The 22,468-nt window shown below is 42.8% G+C and overlaps 1 protein-coding gene across 1 annotated transcript in view; it reads right to left on the bottom strand.

Moving 5' to 3' along the window:
• Positions 1-393: 393 nt before the first annotated feature.
• Positions 394-22,468, bottom strand: part of ofcc1 (orofacial cleft 1 candidate 1) — a 79,927-nt gene continuing 57,852 nt past the window's right edge. Inside the window, exons 22-24 of the mRNA XM_076080892.1 lie at positions 6,190-6,387; positions 648-786; positions 394-467 (exon numbers count right to left, since the gene is read on the bottom strand). Of these exons, the coding sequence (XP_075937007.1) occupies positions 394-467; positions 648-786; positions 6,190-6,387 (411 nt within the window). The remainder of the gene's footprint in view (positions 468-647; positions 787-6,189; positions 6,388-22,468) is intronic.

The following is a 22,468-nucleotide window of genomic DNA, read 5'->3' as shown; positions in this document are numbered from 1 at the left end:
AAACTAGTTCACAAATACTATTTGTGTTTACTTGCTGGGGGATGACAGAACAAAATAGTTTACAATACTGTTTTTGGTTGCTGTTATTCTGACGAGTCCACTTTCAACGAGGCTGTAAAAAGGTGTTGTACCCAGGAATTGCTACACAAATTTCATACTGAGAAAAAAAAAGTTATTGAAAAAAGTTGATGAGATCTTTTGTACCACATTTTCCAGCTGATGGCAGCAATACAGCAAATTTGAATCAGTGTTTTTGATATTTAAATCATACAAACTATACAAAAAGCAAAAACAACTACTGCAGTATATTGCAGAGGCCTCAAGTCAAACAGACGCTTGATAAGATGACTTACATTAGTTTAGGGTCCAACTATTTCTTCCTTTGCTTTGGTTTCATTGGTTGAGGTCTTGCAGCGCAAAACTGGAGCCACACCCACTTCCTCCTACTGGCTCAACACGATTGGACCCTGAGGGAACGAAACACCTGATGAAACTGTGCAAATTCTGCTGAACAAACAGCAGGTAGGAACAAGGTTTACACAAGTAAGAGGGTCACAGGGTGTGTGTGTGTGTTTGTGTGAGAGATGAGGTGAGGTGACAAGGACTATTGAATGTGTACTTTGTGTGCTCTGAAATGTAACACTCACGGCCAAATACTTTCGTCCGTTTCCGTAGCTGGTGCGGGGCACTCGCGTCTTCCTTGTCCTCTCTCTGAATGGCCGAGGCCTCACCCGGGCAGGGCATCATCCTGGTTGCACTGTCCGACCCTTCCACGTCACCAATCACCTTCAGAAAAAAAACGCACGGGCCGCGGGAGTCAGCAGGGCAACATGAACGGAAGCTAAACAACAAATGAACAGTGCATGGACTGTTTCAGGACACCCAAGGGGCCGTATGCATCAAGCATCGCAAAGCACAGGTTGAACTTGGATGACAGTGAGTGAGATTGGCAGGAGAACTGCTATTTTCCTCGAGGCCTGCGACTAGTGTTGTCATGCATAGTCTCTACCTCTGTCCTGGTGCTTAGAGTGAACTTGGAGGAGAAGCAGAAATGGAGACTTTATATGACACACTACCTCCAGTCCCAGAGGGGAAACAGCTCCCACAACTCTGGGATGGCCTACTTACTGTATGTACAGTGATATGAAATACAACTTAAATCTCACTGGTATAAGCCATGATCAAATGAAAGATGAAGCTATAAATATATAAGGAAATACATTCAAATAACTAATGAGCAGACATTTAGACAAAACAAAAGATGGGTTAATTCAAAACGACGTCTGCATTCTTTCCACACATTCATCAGCTCTAAATTTGATAACAGCATCAAGTAGTCAAAAGGTAGGCTGGCACTTTTCTAAAGTTGCAAATTACACAGATAGAGCAGCAATTGAGCAAACTTGAAAAATGTGCCACAGAGTGCTTCTTTACCTAAAACTAGTTTAAACCTGTCAGATAATTACATGCAATGTACTTTGGAGAAGTCCTCCTGCTAAGCAGATATAGCTGCCAGGGAGGCATTAATCTCCTCATGCAACATACAGTATGAAGCCAAGGACACCCCCCCCCCCCCCCCCCCTCTTTCTCTCCCTCTCTGTGTCTCTCGTAACCACACACACACAGACACACATGCAGAAAAGACATCGCTCACAACGCATAGAGATCACACTCACTTCCTGTATAAATCATATTCATATTTCTGAGGGCTGCCGATGACCTCACGGCAAATGAAGCGTGGGTCCTCAGCTCCGCAGCGGCAATCAAATGTGCAGCAGAGTAATTACAAAAGAGGGGTAGGAGGGAGAATTGATGCGGTTTGTCAATTAATGTTGCTGCAAGGTGTTTCTATTTTTTTTTTTTTCCAAAGGTTAACTTCTTCATATTCTCCGCATGATAAATTAGGTCAATATTGGTCCGGCGAAGAGTCGTGGCCATGTGCAGACGGGCGGTGGGCTGAGTCATGCAAAGACGAGACAAAGGCTCCTTGTTAATGAGAGATTTGATGGCATATCATGATGATGAGGTGTCCCTCATGAAAGCACAGCCCTCTGTGCTTCGCCTTCCATTTCTCATATCCTCTGATCATCACCAACCGTCAGTATTATCATCGCAATTATCAGCTTTGTCAGTGTTATTATAAAAATCTACAAACTATAAGGGGATATCCTCTCCTTAATTATACAAAACATGCATAATACAAACACAGTCCTCCCTGCTGAGGTTATGATAATGAAATACCATACACTTAAAACCTTACTATGTGAATAAACTGCATACTTTTTGTTTCTGCAAATGGTTAAGCACATCCCCCCCAAAAAAAGAGAGAAAAAAACTAAACACAGCTGAAATTGCAGAGAATAGTGTTTTTATTTATACAAGTCGCTGGAGATGCTCATCATCAGCGCTTTTTCCGAGCCATAAATAATTTGCGGAGAGAGGTAATATTCAAGCTGGCAGAGCCTTAGTTGTGCATCTTTAATGGAAGTTTTACAGAAGCTGAGCCAGTTCTTGCATATGCTGCTGCCTCCCAGATGGAGGAGAGGAGACAAAAGGGGCACAGTTGGCTTGTCCTATCTTTTTATAAGTCCATCGACACTTAAATGCTAGCCCCGGAGAAAAAACGACACAGGGGGACATAAACCCACTGTGGTTTTAGGAGGGAAGATAATGACTTTGCCTGCATTAATTTCTACATCAGCCATCTTGTTTCCTCAGACAGAGTGGTTATGAGGCCTTCTCTGAAGGTCCTAGGTTATATAGATGCATTTCCCTGCATAATTCCGGCCCTAACAGTTGTTGTCAGCAGTGCATTTTGCGAGTTGGCAGCTGGGGAACATCTGTTTATAGGTAATGAGTGTTTGAAAAGCTACACCTCACTTTACCTTTAATGTCTTTTATTGGAGCACACTGACGGGAACGTAGCTTTAACTTTTTGTATTGTTGTGATTCAGCGAGAAGATTCCTTCAACATGGTCAATATTACAAACATCTGCCCTGGGCAACGCGCTGAATGGGAGCATATGATGGATCATTAATATTAACTTTCTTTAAACAGAATTCAATATGCAAGTCAATAAAGACTTCATTATCGTTATATTTTTTACTACACACCCACAACTCCTTCCACTGCGCTCCTGCTTCTCGCTAACGACGCAACACCGAAAGACCAAAAAAAAAAAAAAACTTTCAGTCAACATTGCTGCTTCAATGATGGCTGAATAAACAACAGAAATATTTGGTTTCTCATGACTCTTGCTCATGTTTCTCACTCTCCAGCAAATCAAACAGGGCACACCTCGCTGTTCCGTTACGTTCAAACAGTGTCTAACAGTGTCTATAGCTCAGGGCACTTCTTCCAGGACTTGCTTTTTAATGTGTTCGTTTAGACACATTTTGGATGTAAATTTGCGTGTATTTTGCAGAGCAGCTGGCCCCTTGAGCTATGGTCATGTTAGTCTAAGGGAGGAGCGGGTCCTTCGGGGCACTGGCGGCCAGGACACTGCCTGAGACAACAGAGCTCTTTAAAGGAAATGAGCCGTCTGTCAATATTTCCTCAGTAAATGGAAACAGACTCCTTAAGTAGGATTAGTCTTTTTTTTACTTAACTGGGAGAGAGGAGTCATGTTAATACACGGTAGAATGATGTCTTTTTGTCACTGTCGTTTCAACTGTCATCTACGCAGACAAAATCAATATTTCACATCAGAATATAGAAAACAATGAACATATTGTAGATACTACTACTAATAATGATAAGCAGAAAAAAAAAATCTGTGCAGAGTAGGCTACATGTTCTGAATTGACATGTTGATAAAAATATAATGATACTGATAGGTATATATTTGACATTTCCACACCGGCTTTTATATACATACATACATCAGCATATTTGGCTGAAAGTAAAACAAATGACATTCTTTTTGTATTGCCAAAATGAATTGGATTCCTGCTATATAATACTTAGTCTAGTAACATAGCAGTGTAAATACATCACCATGAAACGTGCTATTAGATAAGTGAATATAGTAATAAGCCTATTCAGGAAAACCCATAAAAATTGCTTTAAAATGTCATAAATAAAGAACAGAGAGCAACTTCTCTGCATCACTATGGTCACTGCATCGCATGCAGTAGTAGAGCATTTTTCTATTTCATTCTATATATTTTTTTTAATCTATTTAATTTTTGTAGAAGTGCCTGCACGGCTGTTATTTCTCTCCGAGGAGCTGTCACCTTACATCTGAAGGCCAGTTTGTACACAGCACCCTGTCGCAGTGTGCGTACCGCTGCCAGAATTATATAAAGCGCTAATAAAATCATCTCAAGTGTTCTTCCGAGTGCTGGGGATGCCCTTTGGTGATTCCTGGATCTTGCTCTATACATAAAAAAAAAAACAGTCTATATATTCAGGAGAGGATTAGTTTTGAATATGTAAAGTGGGGGTCCGCGCTGCGAGGCCAAGGGGAATGGCATAGTGCTCTCTCGGCGATGCTGCGCGTCGGTGTTATCGCTCCCCACTACCAGCGGGTGAAAGAGGATGCCATCGGCATCTCTTGCTACTGGAGGTCCCTGCCTGTTACGTTGCAAGGAACAGACAGCAACACCCAAGGGACACGGTGTGTGTGAGAAAAGAGAGCAACAGAGCGATAGAGTGTGTGTGTGTGTGTGTGTGTGTGTGTTTTTTCCAAGGACAGTAACACCTATCTTTCACTTAAGGTGGCCTCTATGAAACTCCCTTCACAGTTTAAAGAATAGAGAGTCAGCACAGCGGTAATGATTTTGGACAGCAGAAATGGCAGGAATTCATTCTTTTACTCCCAGTTAGGTAATGTTTCGGGTGTCGGGGTTATGAGTGTACTAAATTTGCGTCGTCGGCATCTGCAATTGTGTATGATATTTTCATAACAGGTTGTTTTTTTTCCACAAGAAGTGAAGATCTGTGTGCGTTTGTCTGTGTCAACGACTGTGTGCTGTTTGGCTATGAACAATCCACCCAGATGTCTCATCTGCTATGCACAGGTCTAGAGGCTACATGTGCACACATACACACCCAGACAGTGCGACACCAGTAATAAATATACCATGCTGTGTGTTTACTCACATAAGCTCACCATCACTCAAATTATGACGGAGAACCATTAGAACGCAAAAGAGCCTCAGAGCTAATTGTTAGCGCCTATAACCCCCCCCCTCCTTCCTCACTCCTCTGACATTCAAACATCAAAATATAAATTTTGTTGGGATGATCCAGGTTGCTCTTGGGCGACTGACAGAAATGATTGAGGAAAGGAATGACTTCTTGCTACTGCAGCAGTAGTCACAAAGAGCTACTTTTATAATTAGGCAACAATCAGTGGATCCGTGTGTTTCTGACCTGTCTTGCAGGTGCTTGAAGGACGAGGAGCTAAATAAATGTGGCAATAATTACAACGCACATTTCATCACAAAGTGTTACATAGAATGAGGCGCTGGGATCTTTAACATGCCATATAGATTGTACATGGCTGTTACTGGCAGAAGAGACGTAGAAAAAGATGAGTTTTGTTGACTTAGTTGTAGTAAGTAACAGTTGTATTCACATGATGAACTGAGTCTCGATTTGTTTCTCAGGGCAAATCCTGACATTTTTGGTTTGAAAAGAAGAAATCATTTAAAATCTGTTTTTACCCGAGGAAAGAAAATCTAATCTGTCATGGTTGTTCACCCTTTCAGACCACAGAGCTGTACTGTTGTCTTTTTTATTGTTCTGAAAGCGGAATAAGGAACTACTTTATGCATCCATTTCTGCCCTCCCGTTCTTAGAAAGGAGGACGGAGGAGAGAGGAAAGGAGGGAGTGTTTTCCGAACCTCCAACTCATTTCTCCACCCTTTTCCTCTCTCTTTCTTTGTCCTCCACTCTTCATTTGTCTTGATCTTAAGATGCAAACTTCAGTTGGAGAAGGGCCTTGTACAAAACTCAGCTCGATGCAGATCCAGACGCAGATAGGAATTAAAGCTTATTTTCTTTTATGACAACAACTGGTTTAGAGGATTGTGCAGCTGATATGTGCTCTATCTAATGTTATTTGTGGCCAGATAATTCATACAGTGTACTTCTAAAAGTAGCCTTTTTCATATTGCAGTGTATTCATTGTAAACTAAAGTATATCGTCAACATATTTTGAATACAAGATGTTCATATCCCACCTCAATGATAGCCCCATCCGGTTGTCGGAGGAAGTGCCTGTATCTTTGTTTCAGCCCACTTAGGTAGAGGGTGTAGACTGCCACATGGGTGCTGGTCTCGCCCTCTGGTAGAGCTGCACCCTCCCTTGGGAGGTCGGTAGGAGCTGCAGCGCCTGCCAATGGGTCTTCCACTGTCCAGATATAGTCATAGACTGCCACCTAATCATGCACAAACACGAAGGGAGATAACGATATATTGAGAGCAGGCACTGAAAACTCTTTGTTGTGGGTTTGTCCAAACGTTTGTGGAAAGCTCTGATACGCAAGGCTTCAAGGTGGGCTGCTGAATAGTATTGCATTGACAAGTTATGTTATTGGAAGATCTGAGAGGATATTAAAGAAATGCTTTGAAATAGAATCGGGTAACGTAAGTAAGAGGGATGATACAGTGTATGTCGAGTGCATGTGAAAAATATACAGTCGGCACATTCGGTCAAAATCCTACACAAATATAAGTGTCTGTTACTTTATTTCATTGAGAAAACCCATGTACAGCATGTTAAAATCAGCCTGAACCTCACCTTGTAAACTGCTGAGATGTTCATTTTAATTACATACAACTGCAGCCACCAGATAAGCACCGCTCGCGTACAGTACATCAGCACGCTAATTCCTAGCGGTGCATGAGTCCTATGGGGCCTGATCTGTGGCAGGTAAAGAGACAGGTTGTGTTTGTGATCATGCATACATATGTATAATCCGGCTGGCTGGCTTGTTTATGACTCTTTGTGTGTGTGTGTGTGTGTGTGTGTGTGTGTGTGTTGGGAGCTTACACACCTGTAAAGCGCTGCCCTTCTGTATTAGGGTGAGACACGGGGAGCAAGCGGAGCGTGTAACATGTTATATAGGTCATGTAACTCGAAGTCATCCATGTGTGAAGATCATGGAAGCTCTCTCCCTCTCCGATAGTGTCTGCCGGTGAATGCTGGAATGTGTGCTGATACATGCATCGCGGTAGAGCTTATACATCATCGTATTTACTAAAAGACAGAGTTGTAAATCCATATGCTCCAAGAGTAAATGTAATGACAATATGACAAAACTGCTTTGTGCCCTACGTAAATCCCAGTTCATGCTCCAGACTGCCAGGCAGAGGTAGTTCCCTGTTTTAAGGCCTCAGTGAGTGCATGGTTTCAGTTGTGTGTGTGTGTGTAAAAGACTTTTTATGAGTGTGTTTGTATGTGTACCTGCATGTGTACCTGCCATGAGCCACATGGGCCACAATTCAAACTTTAACCTTGACACCACAGACTTGGAACAGCGAAAACCTCATGCACACACACCCACTAAGCCGCACGCACGCGCGCACACACACACACACACACACACACACACACACACACACACACACACACACACACATAAAGTTGGCGCAATAAAGAGGACGTTTTTCAAGTAGTTTCTAAAATTCAAGGTGACCCTCTAATTGGCTGCGTAATTATGATTCGTCTAAAAATACAGAAAAAGGAAAAAGGCAAACTCATTCAGGGGGCCGTGAGTAGCAGGGTCAAGCTGAAGGAGAGGTTTAATTTGGTGGTGTATCGCTGTCACCCCACACTTACAAACGGTTAGCCAAACACAACTCTAGGCACTTCACCGAGAAAACAGTGGGAGCCATTACCCCACTCGTAATTAGAGACATTGCATAAACTGCAAACCAGGCAGCCCCATGAGTAGAAAGGACCTCATTGTCAAAATGTCAAAGAGTCACGAGTGCAGAGAGAGAAAGAGAGAGGGAGAGGAGCAGCTGAGAACATTTAAAGAAGGTGTGTGTGCATGTGTGTAAGGGGGGAACGCGGGGATGCATCTCTTCAACGCTAATTAAGACGCTCATTAGTGAAATCGCCTCAACTGCGCCTTGCCTCTAGCTTGGCCTCGGCTCACACTGGGGGAAACTGATTACCTGAATTCCTTAAGTAATCAGCACCTCTGCTAGGCAGCAATCACTCTGTTTGGATAGTGTGTACGTTGATTTGCTGTTTTTTTTCTTTATGAGGAAACACAAATAGGAGTGTGCAGAAAATCCTAGATCTCTTCCTATATGGGGGTCCTCAGCTTGTTCATCATAAAGTCAGAAATCATAAACATTTAAAGTGACAAATGTGAAGAGAACCGGGTAAGAAAACATTCTTTCCCGCTGTGCTGGTCACAGGAAGTGTGCCTATGACCCGGTTAAGGCCCCAGTCCTGGATTTCATAAACCAAGCTGTACAGTGGCGATAGAAACACCACGTATTCAGCCTCTGTACTCAAAGTCACTTTGGTTACACACACCTGCTTAAATACCCCAGTGTGCTGTGCATGTGTATGTATTTTGGCTTGCATGAAAATAGATTTTTTTTTTTCAATGTTAGCCATGCCACCATCCTACGCTAATTAGCACGTGAAATCCAGTTGACAAGACTAGACAAAAGCTTGAAAAGGTGTTTGTGTGTTCGGTTTGGGTGATGCCATTTCATGCAATGCACCATGGCTCTCAGGATGCATCATTGCTGAGACACAAAAAAGGAAAGAGCATTAGAGGGCCTGTCTGCTCTACACTACTCTGTTCTGGTCTGTTGTGTTGCGTTATGGTGCTAGCCTGGCTTCTAGCCCTAGCTTGAGTGCTCTCTCCACTCCACCATTGTTCCATTTGATAGCACTAAGTGACTGATTTAGGTCCAATGCCTGCATGGAGCAGACAGGCCAGCTGTGGGTTAAGCAGATAGCATTCAAGTGAGCTAACCCAATTCAAACCCAATCAAGCCGGGATTTATTGTTGGGGTCTGTATTTATAAATCTGATAGAGTCTGCATCAGTCCCTTGACTTGCATCAGGAGAGACGGGCCTTATTTCTTTTAGCGGGGGACTATAAACGGCAAACCATGTTTTCCAGCAGGGACATAAATTTCAGGATTTGTAGACATTACCGCAAATGCACATGAATAATGGGAGGGAGGGACAGGGGCACAGGAAGTGGAGATGGCACAGCTGCAGACATGGCTCCATGGTTCACAAATATAGTCTGCCTGTCTTTCTGGGAGAGGATGCGATTTCACACCAACCAAATCATAACATACCACATATGAATGCAGAATAAAAGCAATCAATACTTAAATAGAGGTGTCTGTGGATAGCTTTTATTTCTAAAAATGCACTGTGACTTGTAATAACATTTGACTGGCCTGTCAATCATTTTAATTCAAGTGTGTGCACATGTCAGTCATGAGATGGATTTGGAATTCCTTTGCTGTTTTGTTAGTTTGAGGCCAACACTGCCTCAGAGACAAAAGGATAAATGCACTATATTTTTAACAGGATATTCTTTTGTGTTGCATATAAAAAAAGTGACCCATATTCATACCTAAATTAGGATTTTAGCTTGCAACTAACAGCTAAAAAGAGGGCAGACAGTTTCTGGGAATTAAATAGTCATTTTTCATTGGGTGACAGACTGGTCTAGTAATAGCTGTGTCTGGGGTAGATTCAGCGTATTTTCTATACGTGTCTCACACGTCCTTGACTGTCACAAATATCAATGTCTGACATTTTCCTCCATTGTGTTACATGTCGGACATAAACACGGTGTCTAGAGTTGACCATTATTAAAAGAGGACATTTCCGCTGTCCGGCACGGTTCCAAAACTTGACCCCGTGTGGAAAACTTTGCCATCTTCAAACGGTAATCAAAACACTGTGTCAAAATGCGAAAGCAATCACATGCCGAGCGAGCAAACTCACCCGTATTTAACTCATGCGCGCTTTAATCCACCATTTTGAGAAGACTACCAGAAGGGGGGACGCATCGCTGATTAATAAACACAAACTAACAAGGCCCCAGAGTGAGCCATCCATAGGCATTAAATATTAAGCTTTTATTGGGAGTGTGAGTATACATGTGTGTTTGAATGCATTTGTGTGTGATGTATGAGCACACACTGTATGTACATGTGCGTGTGTGTGTGTGACTGAACTGAAGGGAGGAGAGAAGGAGAAGTCTCTATGGCCAGGCAGACTGAGCCAGGCTGGCGACTGTCCAGGACAGGAGCCTAAGGCGTGGGCACGAACAGGCCTGTCAGTCCCCCGATCCTTTAATGATTGATCCAAACTAGATAGCCATCATTACCATTCGTGCACTCTCTCTCTTCCCCAGGTCTCCCTTCCTCTGTCTAATTTTACCTTCCATTTGCATGTTCCCATGGACTAATTAAATCTTTCCCCTCTCTCCGTCTCTCTACCTCTCTCTCTCTCTCTCTCTCCGTCTTTCTTTCTCTCTCCGTGTCCACTGGTATGAAAAATAATGCAGCACATTTTTGGCACATTATTATGTATGAAATGTGAGGGCATAATGTATTCCAGTTGGTTGAAGTTCTCCAGACCCTGTCTGTAATGAGCACAACAGAAGTGAGACTTGCTGCACTGCCTGTGTGAATGCCTCCCTTTTCTCCCCTCTCTGTCTCTCTAGCTATCTCTCCTCTTAAAAAAAAGAAAAAAAAAGAAGCTGCTGACCATCCCTCTGTCCACCATCCACACACTCTCTTCAGTTTCCAACCCTTTACCGGCTGGGGCTTTCTCCTGCCACTTCCATGATCATTCTTGGTTTGTAGTTCTGTCCCACTTGGCTTTAATTTACAGTGTGAAAATAATTAGAATCTCACTTTTGCGAAGACTGGAGTGAAAATGTAAACAATGCTTCCCTGCGGGCGGGTGCTTCATCACTTTGACAGGTGCATTTGAATTTGCCTGGGTGGCGGACAGGCTTGGTTATTTATGTGTCAGTCGCACATGGAAGCCCCTGTTGTGGCTGGGACTACGGTTGGGACCGAGACTAGGGACGAGATTGGAGGTCCGTTGAGTGGGGGATGTAGGTTTAGATTTGGGGGGAAAAAAACAAACAGAGAATGGTGTTGGTTCTGCACCTGGTACTTGGGATGGGGCTGTGGCTGGTTCTGGCGGTATCAGCAATGGAGCTGGATCTGCAGCTTGTGCTGTGGCTGAGGACAGATTGATAGCTGTAGTGAGGAGAGGGCTGAATGCGGCAAAGTGCTAATACCTGGAGGAGGCTGGATTTAGAGTAAGGAAGTGAAGGAAGGCTGAGTTTGGCCATGGCTGTTTGGATGGTGCTATCTGTTGTTGGACTTGGCTTTATAGGCTCTAGAGCTTAAGTAGAGCATCCTATGTAGAAAGAATAATTTTGATTCACACATAGCCGTTGAATGTTTTATAAGGTGCCGAGCCACCTGCTTATTAGCCAATCTTCTGTTTATACATTTTGATGTATCAAATTAACCAAATCTGAGTCACAAAAGTGTCTGGGTCTGTTTGAGCAGCTCTGGTTGTTGGTGGGCCCATCTGGACCACTGCAGCATATAAAGCAAGGCCAGGCTCGCCTCACACAAACGTGGAGGAACCAGGTAGTCAACTCACACAGCAATGGATGAGGCCTAAAGGTGTCCATGATGTTTTTCATTAATGACTGGTTTAAGATTAAGAGGGAAAGGAACATTCTTCTGTGTCAAGTAAATTAAAAATAATCTCAGGACAATGGAAACTGTTTAGGGATGCTGGATTGTTGAACCAAATATTCTTTTGTGATAATAGATCAGCATTCTGAGTTGTATGCCTGATAGAAATGGCATATATGCTCATAACAACTCCATCAACCACTGCATGGCAGCTATACTAAACCGGACCGTCGATTTCTGTGGCCTATCTTTTTCCATCTGTGGTATATATTTTGTCATTGTAACATATTTAGGCATTTTCCATTTGACACCGATTTTTCTGTGCAATCCAAAACAAAAAGCAGTCATAACATGAACATAAAGTGGGCACACTAGAACAGATAGAGAAGAGAGGAGCATCAATGATTATTGCCAAGTGAGAGAAGAGGTAGACATGGTTGCTTCTTTTGTCCACAGATCCTCATCCACACGCACACACACACACACACACGCTCCTCTACATGTTAACACGCACACACGCACACACACATCCACGCTCACAAGCAGACAAAAGCCTCACACAGTGCGAGGCAACGCATGCGTGCATCTCCAGTGCCTGCGGGCGCTTGGGGCTAGGCAGCAGGGAGTGGGGGGAGGGAGGAAGGGAGGGAGGGAGGGGAAATGGGGGTGAGGAGTGTGTACTGTGCAGAGGCTCTCTAAGCTATAGAGGTACAATCCCTCCACTCCACCCCCACTACCACCACCCTGTCTGTCAGAGCTGGCTTGGGCTCAAGGCCTGTTTGCTGAGCACTGGGTTCACACCACAGACAAAGACTGCATGTAGGCACACGCACACACACACGCACACATAAAACACAAGTGCCACTCCGAGCTCATGGTCACACGCACACATGCACTGGGTTCACACGCCAATTTTGAAATAATAGGCACATGTACTGTAGTACAGATGCACAGGCTTCGTACGTCAGGGGTCACACTGTGCAAATGCACATGCTCATTCACAGAGATATTAATGTGCGCACACATATACGCACACAGATGCACACGCGCTGGCTTCATGCAACACATACAAGGTCAGGACAGGCTACAGCACATTGCACATGGCTGGGAACAGACCGAACCACAAAGCATAAAAGACCACGACATACATGCATGGATAGGCCAAGCAATGTCAGCCATTAGAATGGAAATAGATATGCTATTATTGTAAATTTGGCCAATATGCGGACAGTCGGCAGATATAATTGGAGCAGCTTGAAAATGGCATGGATGCACACTGTCTGCGTTGGGCCTGATTTGGCTGAAGCAAAGGTCTGCGTCTGGTTAACCGCACCACTGGACAAGACAGGCCACCCATTCACATTTGCATGCAGGGACACACGCAGATGTACACACGCAGATGTACACGCACACACACACACACACACAGAGTGATGAAATGGCTAGTACGCTACAGTAGCTTTCATCCACCCTCCTCTCATTACCGTGCGTATTAAAGCAAAGATCATTGGCTATAAATATTTCAACTTGAGTAATCACGGTTGTGTGCAACAACACACTCCATCCAAAAGTGGCAGAGACCAAATTGGACTTCCAGAAAAGATAAACAAGCAACAACGACTATATTTACAGTCAGAACTGAACAACTTTAAAGGAGATTATCCGGTGAGATAATATCTCTGACTGCCTGAGATAATCCAGAAAATAAGATATGCATAATTCACTGTTACTAATCTCTTTGCAGAAAAATAAAGCCTTCTCCCAGCCTACAGTAAACAACTCCGATAGTCACCCATTCTACTTCCACACCATGTCTGACTCACCCTGGGCCCGAAGGAGATCACTTTTCCAGGTTTGTTCTGGAGCACGTTAAAGTTTACCTGCAACTTTAATTTAACAAAGGGAATGATGTGTTCTCAGGGATAATATACAAGGATGATTAAAACATGATTAAACCAATGACTCAACCTCCACATATGTAATAACCTCAACCCTGCCACACGAGCACACATTAGCCAGATGCAAACAAAATGAAGTAACAACACTTGTGTGCAAGTTAAGATATTAGCAAGAAGATGGAATAAAGGATTCATTTAAGAATAAATAAAGCATATGCAGCCGCCATGCACATTAAAGCAAATGCCTCTATTGAAACTTATATTTGCAAATACTGTAGTTCAATAGTAGCCTCCAACCAGAAACCAATCACACAAACCATACAGGTCCTACGTTTTAGTATTTTTTGATACCTTAAACGAAACAAATACAGTGTTTGTAGACAAGCCCCCTTCTGGTAAATCCTTGAAAACACGTTTTTTTCTTCTTTTTCTCACTGGTACATGTACTTTCAGACGTTGAGCTCAATTCTCAACATTTCAGGAGCCCAGGCTTCATATTAAGATGCTGCAGACAGATGTCAAAGTTGAGCATTGCCTTTGATATCCAAAATTTGACTTTGGAGTAGCTTCAACCTAATCAGGCCTCGGAGGCTGGAGGTGATAAGTATCCAAGCCAATAACCGAAATGAGAGCTGGAGAATCAGTGGTTCGCCACACACACACACACACACACACACACACACACACACACACACACATGTGCACGTGCACGCACACACTGTCTCTTTAAGGTTATGAGTGAAACCCTTATGAAAAAAAAAATAAAAATCTCCAAATGTCTATTTCTCCTCGGGATGTCATGTGGGTCTGTTAAGATGCGACACCTGTCACAATCACCAGACCTTCCTCATCCCCTGCGGGCCGCAGGAAGCGGCCAAGGTCAAACTCTTTAAAGGAGAGGAAGGGAGAAAGGGGGAAAGAAGTGACTGACGACGGACAGTCACAAAGAATCAGATCTGTCAAGTTCAAGCTGTAAAACCTCTGTGGAGTCAGAGGCTGAAAATGCATCTTCGTATGTGTGTTTGAGCGAGCGTTACGTGCAAAATTGCCGATGTGTGCACGCAAAGTAGGATTTCATGTGATGCATCCCTTGTAACATTTCTCCAGCTGACATAATTCTCTTCCACAATAATACTTACATCCTATTGGTCAGCACATGTAACACTAATGTACTAATGTACTAATGTAACACTCTTTTCTCACTCTCCAACGGTCCAATTTGTTGCCTTCTGTTTCACATCACGGGCTGGCAAGGGAACAGGCCGGGACTCTGTAGGACAGAGGAGGAAGGAGGGGAGGTAGAGGATGAGAGGAAGAAAGGAAAGACGGAGAAGCATCTCAAAAGTGGTGAAAACCTGCCATCGATTTAACCTCCTCCAGCTGGAAATGTTTTGACAGCTGACGGGCGAAGTCCGTATTATGAAGACATTGAAGGGAAAAAAATCTCTTCCTCGCTATCGGAGTCACAAGAGGCGAGTGTCCGAAACATACGAAGAACACAATGTTTTGAAATACAGCCTCCAAGAATCTTAGCTTGATCCCTTTGTGTGACACAGGGGTTGACCATATAGGCTGCTAACCAAAGGCTCTTCCTTTTTCTTTTTCACTCCCTCACTCCCTCCCTCTTTCCCTTCTGACAGAAAAGCCTGCCCAGGCCCAGGCTTTGGTAGATAATGACATCCTCTCCTTGGATTAATTGTGAGGGACACATTAAGCAATGGGGCTGACACTCCCTGTAATTAAACTGTTCACACCGACGAGTTCACACTGGAACACTTCCTCTCTCTCTCTCTCTCTCTCTCTCTCTCTCTCTCTCTCTCTCTCTCTCTCTCTCTCTCTCTGTGCTGCTGGAACTGTTGGCCTGTTTAGAAATGGGAGGAGACATTATAGTGGTGTGATTGTGAGGAAAGTGAGTGCATCACCTTGTGAGATGCGAGGGCTCTGCCTGTGTTCACAGAACTAGAACAACCATATTGACCAGAATAATGAACCCTGATTACAGGATGACCTCACCCTTGTTTTTGGGATTTAAAGGCAGAATGGCGTTTGTTTTATCATAGTGATGATTTTTCGTCTCGTTGTAACAGGTGGTGAGAGTCACTCGCAGGACTCTCAATACAGAATCATTCAGAGGTTTAACTAGTGCGTGAGTATAAACTGACAGGGCCTGCTGTTTGTTTTGTCACAGTCAGTGACAGTCTCTCGGCTCTTGAAAGGAACGTTGAGAGTCACTGGCGGTGCTATCAATAAACCATTCAACATTGAGGCTACTTCTAGCAGTCTGTCGTATATGTATCACTATTCCAGCTGAGTTCTCACTCTGCATGGTTAAAATATCACCATATCAACAACACCACTTCCTCAATTCAACATCCGACACGAACAGACCTCTGGCCTCGCCTTTTATTACTTGATCAAAAATGATTTTGTCTGCATTAAAACATCTGGTTACACGACACACTATTTTGTAACAAAGCACTGCTAAGAAGCACTCACGCACATTCTGGTTTTTAACTTATTTAATAGGTTTTTTTGATAGTTAGATATTTATTTCTCTCCACAGTTCTTGCACTTTTATTTCAAATATTCACTTTGAAAACCTTATGAAGGAGTTTATCAATTTTCCATTTTACTTCTCTTTGAAATTCCTCTTACTTTTGAACTCATGAATAGAAATCGACCCGTAGTTGATCATCGCTGGTAAAAACATGAGAGGATTTGCCATAGCAATTTGCACTCCCACACCTGTGTCTATGTGATGCCTATTTAATCTATAGTTCCAATAAATCGCTTTGGAATACATTGAAATTAAATGCAAAATTGCAATGCATTATATGGGTATCAGCAGATATCCTAATGCAGGTGTTGGAATAAGTTCAGAAGTAAGAAAAAAAATGGATCGTTGCATCTCTATTTACAAACCACAAACAACAAATTCATTTTTTAAGAAACACCTCAAACTACAGCCGTAATGCCAAATCAGGCCACGGTTGTAAAGTGGGAGGGCCAATGACTCCTTCCACACTTCCTACCTCCCTACTTCCAGTGCTCTTGCTGAGACCGCACCCATCTCTAAAAGCAGCCTTCATTTTGATCTCACCTGCACACCTGTAAAGTTTAAATGACAGCATCTTGCACAATTGAGACGCTTTCGCGGTGGCAAAATCTGTCTACAGACATACAGGCAGACGTATAAACACCTGGCAAAGTACACACACTGTCGCGGCTGGTAATAAAACGACTCATATATAATAAATACTCACATTTGATAAATCTGACGCTGATAAAAAGAAAGACTAACTTTATAGAAAACGAAGGTGCAGACATTGTGCAAAGTGCACAAGGACAGACCAATGGAGGAAAGCGCAGCGCCCGTAGCTCATTTAAGGAAGAGGTGGGTTCATGTTAAATGTGCACAAAGAGCCCTTAAAAGAACTGTTGTGTGAAAAGTTGTTCTTTAAGTAGTTTGTAACCATAAAATATTATATGTGTGAACTGGGAAGGAGGTGAGAGGGTACACGTGTCTGATCTTTATCTGTCTTTCCCTCCCTTCTTTTTTTAACCGCTATGTACCGCCTTCACACATTACTGCCCAGCAAAGTCCGTGACCTTTTCATGAACACAGGCATGTAGCCTTTGCAGTCATATCTCATATTGAGCTCCCTAATGCTCAGACTGTGGATGCTGTGCTTGCTGCTACGTCGCTCCTGTCCTTGCCTGCCTGCTTTGCTATCGCCTGGGGCCATCGGGGCCCTCAGTGCTGTCCACTGAAAGAAAAAAAAGAAAAAAAACCCATCCGCTGTAATTGAAGAAGCCACTCTAATGTGACACGCACATGCGGGCTCGCAGAAAGGTTTGCATGCTCACACTTCCAAAATGTGCATGATGGTAGACACACATGCACAGACATACCGTGTAAATGCACACCGTGCACAGGCAGCTAAGCACACGAATGCACACACATGCACGCACACACTGACCACATTGCTCTTTGGTAGAGGTTATTGGGGGGTTGGTAGGACTCCGGTGATCCCATGTTTATACACACACACGCACACACACACACACACACACACACACACACACCATAGACCAATAGTTGCCCTCTGACTCTAGTCGACCCCTCCTGAAGCACTCAGCTCCTCCTTTCCTCTCCCGGTGTTCCTGTGTTGCTGTTATGGGTTCCTGTTGAGGAGCTGAGGGCTCTATTGTTGTGTGACAGCGGTTCCTGTGTACCATGTCACGGCCTACTGCTCCCTCTGTCCGCCTTCCTCTCCAAAGCCTCCTCTTCCTTTGCTTGAGTTTAGATTTGCATCTCGGGTGACTCTCATCCGCACTTTACTGTACCATTGGCACAGCAAGACTGATGAATAAAGCAGGTGAAGTGCTACATGGCATTGTTGTCTTGTAAATAGAGTTTCAACTGAATTACTGCAGAAAGTTAAGAGGCCATGCTGACTATGATAGCAATGAAATTATGGTAAATAAGGTCTATTTAGTGTTTTGCAAGTCCATGCTATATAGCTATACATCATACTATTTTGAAAGGCAAGGCAATATAGAATATTTCTGAATTAACTTTTGCAATAAGATTAAAGCAACACACGTTATTTTCTGTCACATGGTAATTGGTAGGAAAAAGGATGACCCTGGTATCTCTCTGGTTAGATGGCACCATCGTGACGCTGCTGCATACATTAAAATGGAGAACACATCTGACATGATTAACAGCCAGCCTCCCAGACTCGGGTTATCATTACCACTCCAATCTGTGCTGCTTGACTCTCAACAGGTTTACTCCCCACCAACCACGCTGCTGTTGCAAAGCACCTTGGGTGTTCCCAAACTCGCCCGCCGGTAACCCATTACCTAGACATACGGAGACAAACGGCGCGACGGTACGCAAATGTTGATGCAATCAGGTTGCGAAAACATCTCCAGGGCCACCGCACAACCCCCCCCCTCTCCGCTCCCTCCCTCCTTCCCCACTTCTTTTAATCTCTCCCTCTCTCCTTCAATTATCACAATGTCACCACCACCGGGAAACTTTCCTTTTGGTGATATAACAGGGAAAGAGCTTTGCAGCGGGTGAGCCGGCGCTCCACTCTGTCATTGTCATAGCTGTGGCTCTGACAAAACAGTTTGCGTACCTGCTTAAGTATTACAGAAATTAACTCCTCCCTTCCAGGTACAGTAATCAACTGGGTGACGGGAGACAATTAATTAGGTCCATCTGCATCACTGCCTTTACATAATTAATGGGGCTCATTACTGCAGCACTAGTATGATGTGGAGCATGCTAGCACACTCACTAGCTCAGAGCACGATAGCATCAAAAGCAGTAGGAAAGTGAAGGCTTCTGTTTGTTTGTTTCATTTTGTACAAACTGCCCTCTGGTTGACTAATCTGCAGTGCCGATTGCAGTTGCCTAACAAAACATGACGACTTCTTATTGGCTTATTCCGAAGGTTCTGTTGGCCTCCATGCTAAACCAGAGCAGCAGAAAAGAAACAGTACTGGGTGAAAGTGAATGCCAAGACGTTTACTTTACTTTTGATTGTATTATAGAACAGCTGCGAAGTGACAACCCACTCAACCACACTTCACTATAAAGGAAGACATAAGGACATATATTATACATATATAACACTTCTTTTTTAATTCAAAGCTTTGATTGAGGGATTGGGATGAGGCTTTTAATGTGTGTCATCATGTTGTATGACGTCATCATCCTTAAATCATCCTATCTAAATTTGAAGATATTCATCGGAATAAATGAGTTAGTAGTTGTTTTTTTAAGACTTGTCAGTTTCGTCACATAGATATATGTAGGTGCAGACTGAGCGCTGCGGAGCTCGCTGTATGTGTGTGTGTGTGTGTGTGTGTGTGTGTGTGTGTGTGTGTTTGAGAGAGAGCGAGTAACAGAGAGAGGGGAAGAGAAGGTGGAAGGGGGACTGTTGTACGAAAAGGTGTCTTTTAGTCAGTCAACCGCCAGCCCGAACCCGCCCAACATGCATCACTTCTGGAATCTAAGTATACAAATAGAATAGCCAATAATATTAGTGCATGTAGCATATGTGTCCTTCATCTGCAACTGTGCAGAAAGACCGGATTTAAAAAGAACGAATAGACAAGCAAAAACATTAAAATAAGCTGTGCAGAATTGAAATGTTGATTTAGAATTGAAATGTTAACATTATTTGGTAGAACCCTAAACATTACATGAATAATAAAATAAAAAAAGTAAAGTAACAATGGAACAACTACACATAAAGTATGTAAAAAGGTGTGACTTCTGCTACATATGTGAATAGCAGTGGGGAATCAAAGTGTGAGGCAACTCTTAAAGAATTTCAATTATGAAAAATGCCATAATTGGTGTGTGAGCTAATGCCTCCTCTCTCAGCTGTTATCCACAACACTTGAGGCTAATGAGCTTTGACGGAAACTCGTTCTTTTCCCTTCCTTCCTGGGATCAAATTAAAGAACACACAGGTAGATAGATCCTTGACTCATTCACCCGAGAGTCATATTTAAACCTTGAAGCAACTCAAATGATCATATGGCATGGATGGATCTATACTATAAAGGTAATTGGTGAGAAAGTAAAATTAGATTATGTTTTATTACTTCCTTGTGAAAATTACAAGTTTGATAATAATAGGCCATTTGCAAGTTGGTTATTGAACGTGGATTCTTTTTTTTTTATTGTTTCAGTGCTGGAGGGAGATACAGACTCTTTTTGCTGACTTCTGAGTTGCAGCACAGCACATCCGGAAAACTATTTTTTACTTAATTGATTCTAATCATCTTTCATTTTGTTTTACTTGCTTTCAACCTTACTCTGTTTTGTGTTCCTGACTTGTACAAACAGTGGGTAAGTCATGAAATCGCACATGACATTGGGAAACCTCTGATGTCCTGCACACTGCAAATGCATTTCCTTCATTAAAGCCACATTTCATAGCCTGTTACCATAAATAGCCTGTGATTTTAGTCACATCACGTGTAGTTGAGTCTACACGTGATGTGACCAGTGGTGACAGTTAAGGTACATGCGTCCCTGATATTTCAGGTAAAAAGAGGGTTGGCCGGTCAAGCAAAGTGCTAACTGGCTGACAGATTTCTAACTTGTTTCCATTAAAGGTTTCCTGACTGAAGCACAGCCAAGCAACAAATTACTAACTGTGATCCAGTACAGCTGAAATGCCTCTAAAGGGTGCAAGAGAAGAGGTTCTAAAATGACTGCAGCGTGTTAGAACCTACCCTCAACTGCTAAATTAACCTTCAAATACTTTTCACTCGTGATTCTCTCAAAATCATTTTCCATTTTGCAGTTGCCCTGTCTGGCACCCTGACATACAACCGGCATCAAATTAGTCTAAAACAAACAAGAAGCATTTGCAGTTCCTGCTTGCCCCAGATCTGATTTGTTGAAAATGTCATTCTTTTTCCTTTCAAGAGCACACTGTTCAATAACTTTCTAAAATTGGCTCAATATCAGCCTGCTGCTGCTGCTCCTGAGAGTACCGTGTTTTGCTTCTCCTCATTCCTCCTTTCTCTCACTCAGCTAATGAAGGCCTCGTGGCCCACTGTTATTAAAATTACACCCTTGCCTCTGATATTAATTGGGTCCGTAATAAGGAATGCGTCGGATTCATTATTTAATTGCAAGGGCACATTTGGAATACAGTTTCTGAAATGTATTTTTAATGAAAAACACTACATCCTGACCTAATCATATCAACCTTATTCTATCTAATTAAGGATGCAAAAAATCATTAGAGTTGCAAAATATTAGCTTCAGCTCTGTCGGGCTGCTCCTTTGCTCGCCTTCATGAATATATTTTTTTCCTGTCTATGATAAATAGTTAATGAGGGGAAAATGACAAAAATTTGCATGTAGGCAAATTAGTCTAATAGGGATATGTCTTTGCTGAGTTAGGAAAGTGACCCTTTTCACAGGAGAAAGTGTTACAATAATTATGAAATAATGGCACGGCCCATCTTATTTTGATGAAAAATGGCCAGCTTGAGTAATGTAAAAATCATAAAATGCAATAACCCTAAATTTTCATCATGCTGGAGAATGTGTTAACGTGTTAGCATTTTAGCAGTTTAATAACGGCAAATTAGGGACAATATGAAGTATGCTGTAATTGTTGCTTTGGAGGGAGATTTGCAGTAATGCGAGGATGATTTAGCAGTGCCACCACAGCAAGAGGCCATCAGCGGCTAAATGAAGCATTTTCTTAATCACAAACTTTGGGGGTGTAATTCCCTTCAAAGTCTCCAAACATTGGGAGGTTCAATTTTCTCCCAATAAACAGGTCCATCACCATCCCATTAGCAGTAGTGTAGTCACCTCTGGCAGCCAGGGCTGCAGTATGTTAAGGCTTACAAGACAGGTGTTCAAAAAAAAGGACAAACAGCAGTTGAACACTTTATGTATGTAGTGAGTTACAGAGAACACAAATCTTATCTTATGAGTGTAATATTAAATTGCAAGACAGTAAGATGGATGTGCCCTTTTCCAGCACCAACACTATTCATCTTCTGTCTATTTCAGGAGGTCAACTACTGATACTATGTTTAGGCAAAATGATGGTTGCTATTCCAGCCTTTTGAAGATGTCTACGATCTGCCCGCACAGTGCTCAATAAAGCGTCAGATCAACACTGTTCAAAACTAGCTCGTTGTATAGACACTGACTGATGAACTGCAATCATTATTTCCATTTGTGTGACAAATTCCAAGAGATACACTATTTATTAATGGTAATCAGGTATTGAAAAATGTCGACCGCTACCAGGGGGGTTTTCTGTGAAGTGTCTGCTTCTAATTGTGTTTGCTGAGATGCAGATTGCTGCCGTTCACACTGTGGGGAGTAGACCTTCAA

Source organism: Anarhichas minor, unplaced genomic scaffold (genome assembly GCF_050575085.1).
Source record: "Anarhichas minor isolate MPS153535 unplaced genomic scaffold, ASM5057508v1 ptg000074l, whole genome shotgun sequence".
Lineage (NCBI taxonomy): Eukaryota > Metazoa > Chordata > Actinopteri > Perciformes > Anarhichadidae > Anarhichas > Anarhichas minor.
Note: the sequence above shows the minus strand (reverse complement) of the source record. Positions and strands in the feature narration are given on the sequence as shown.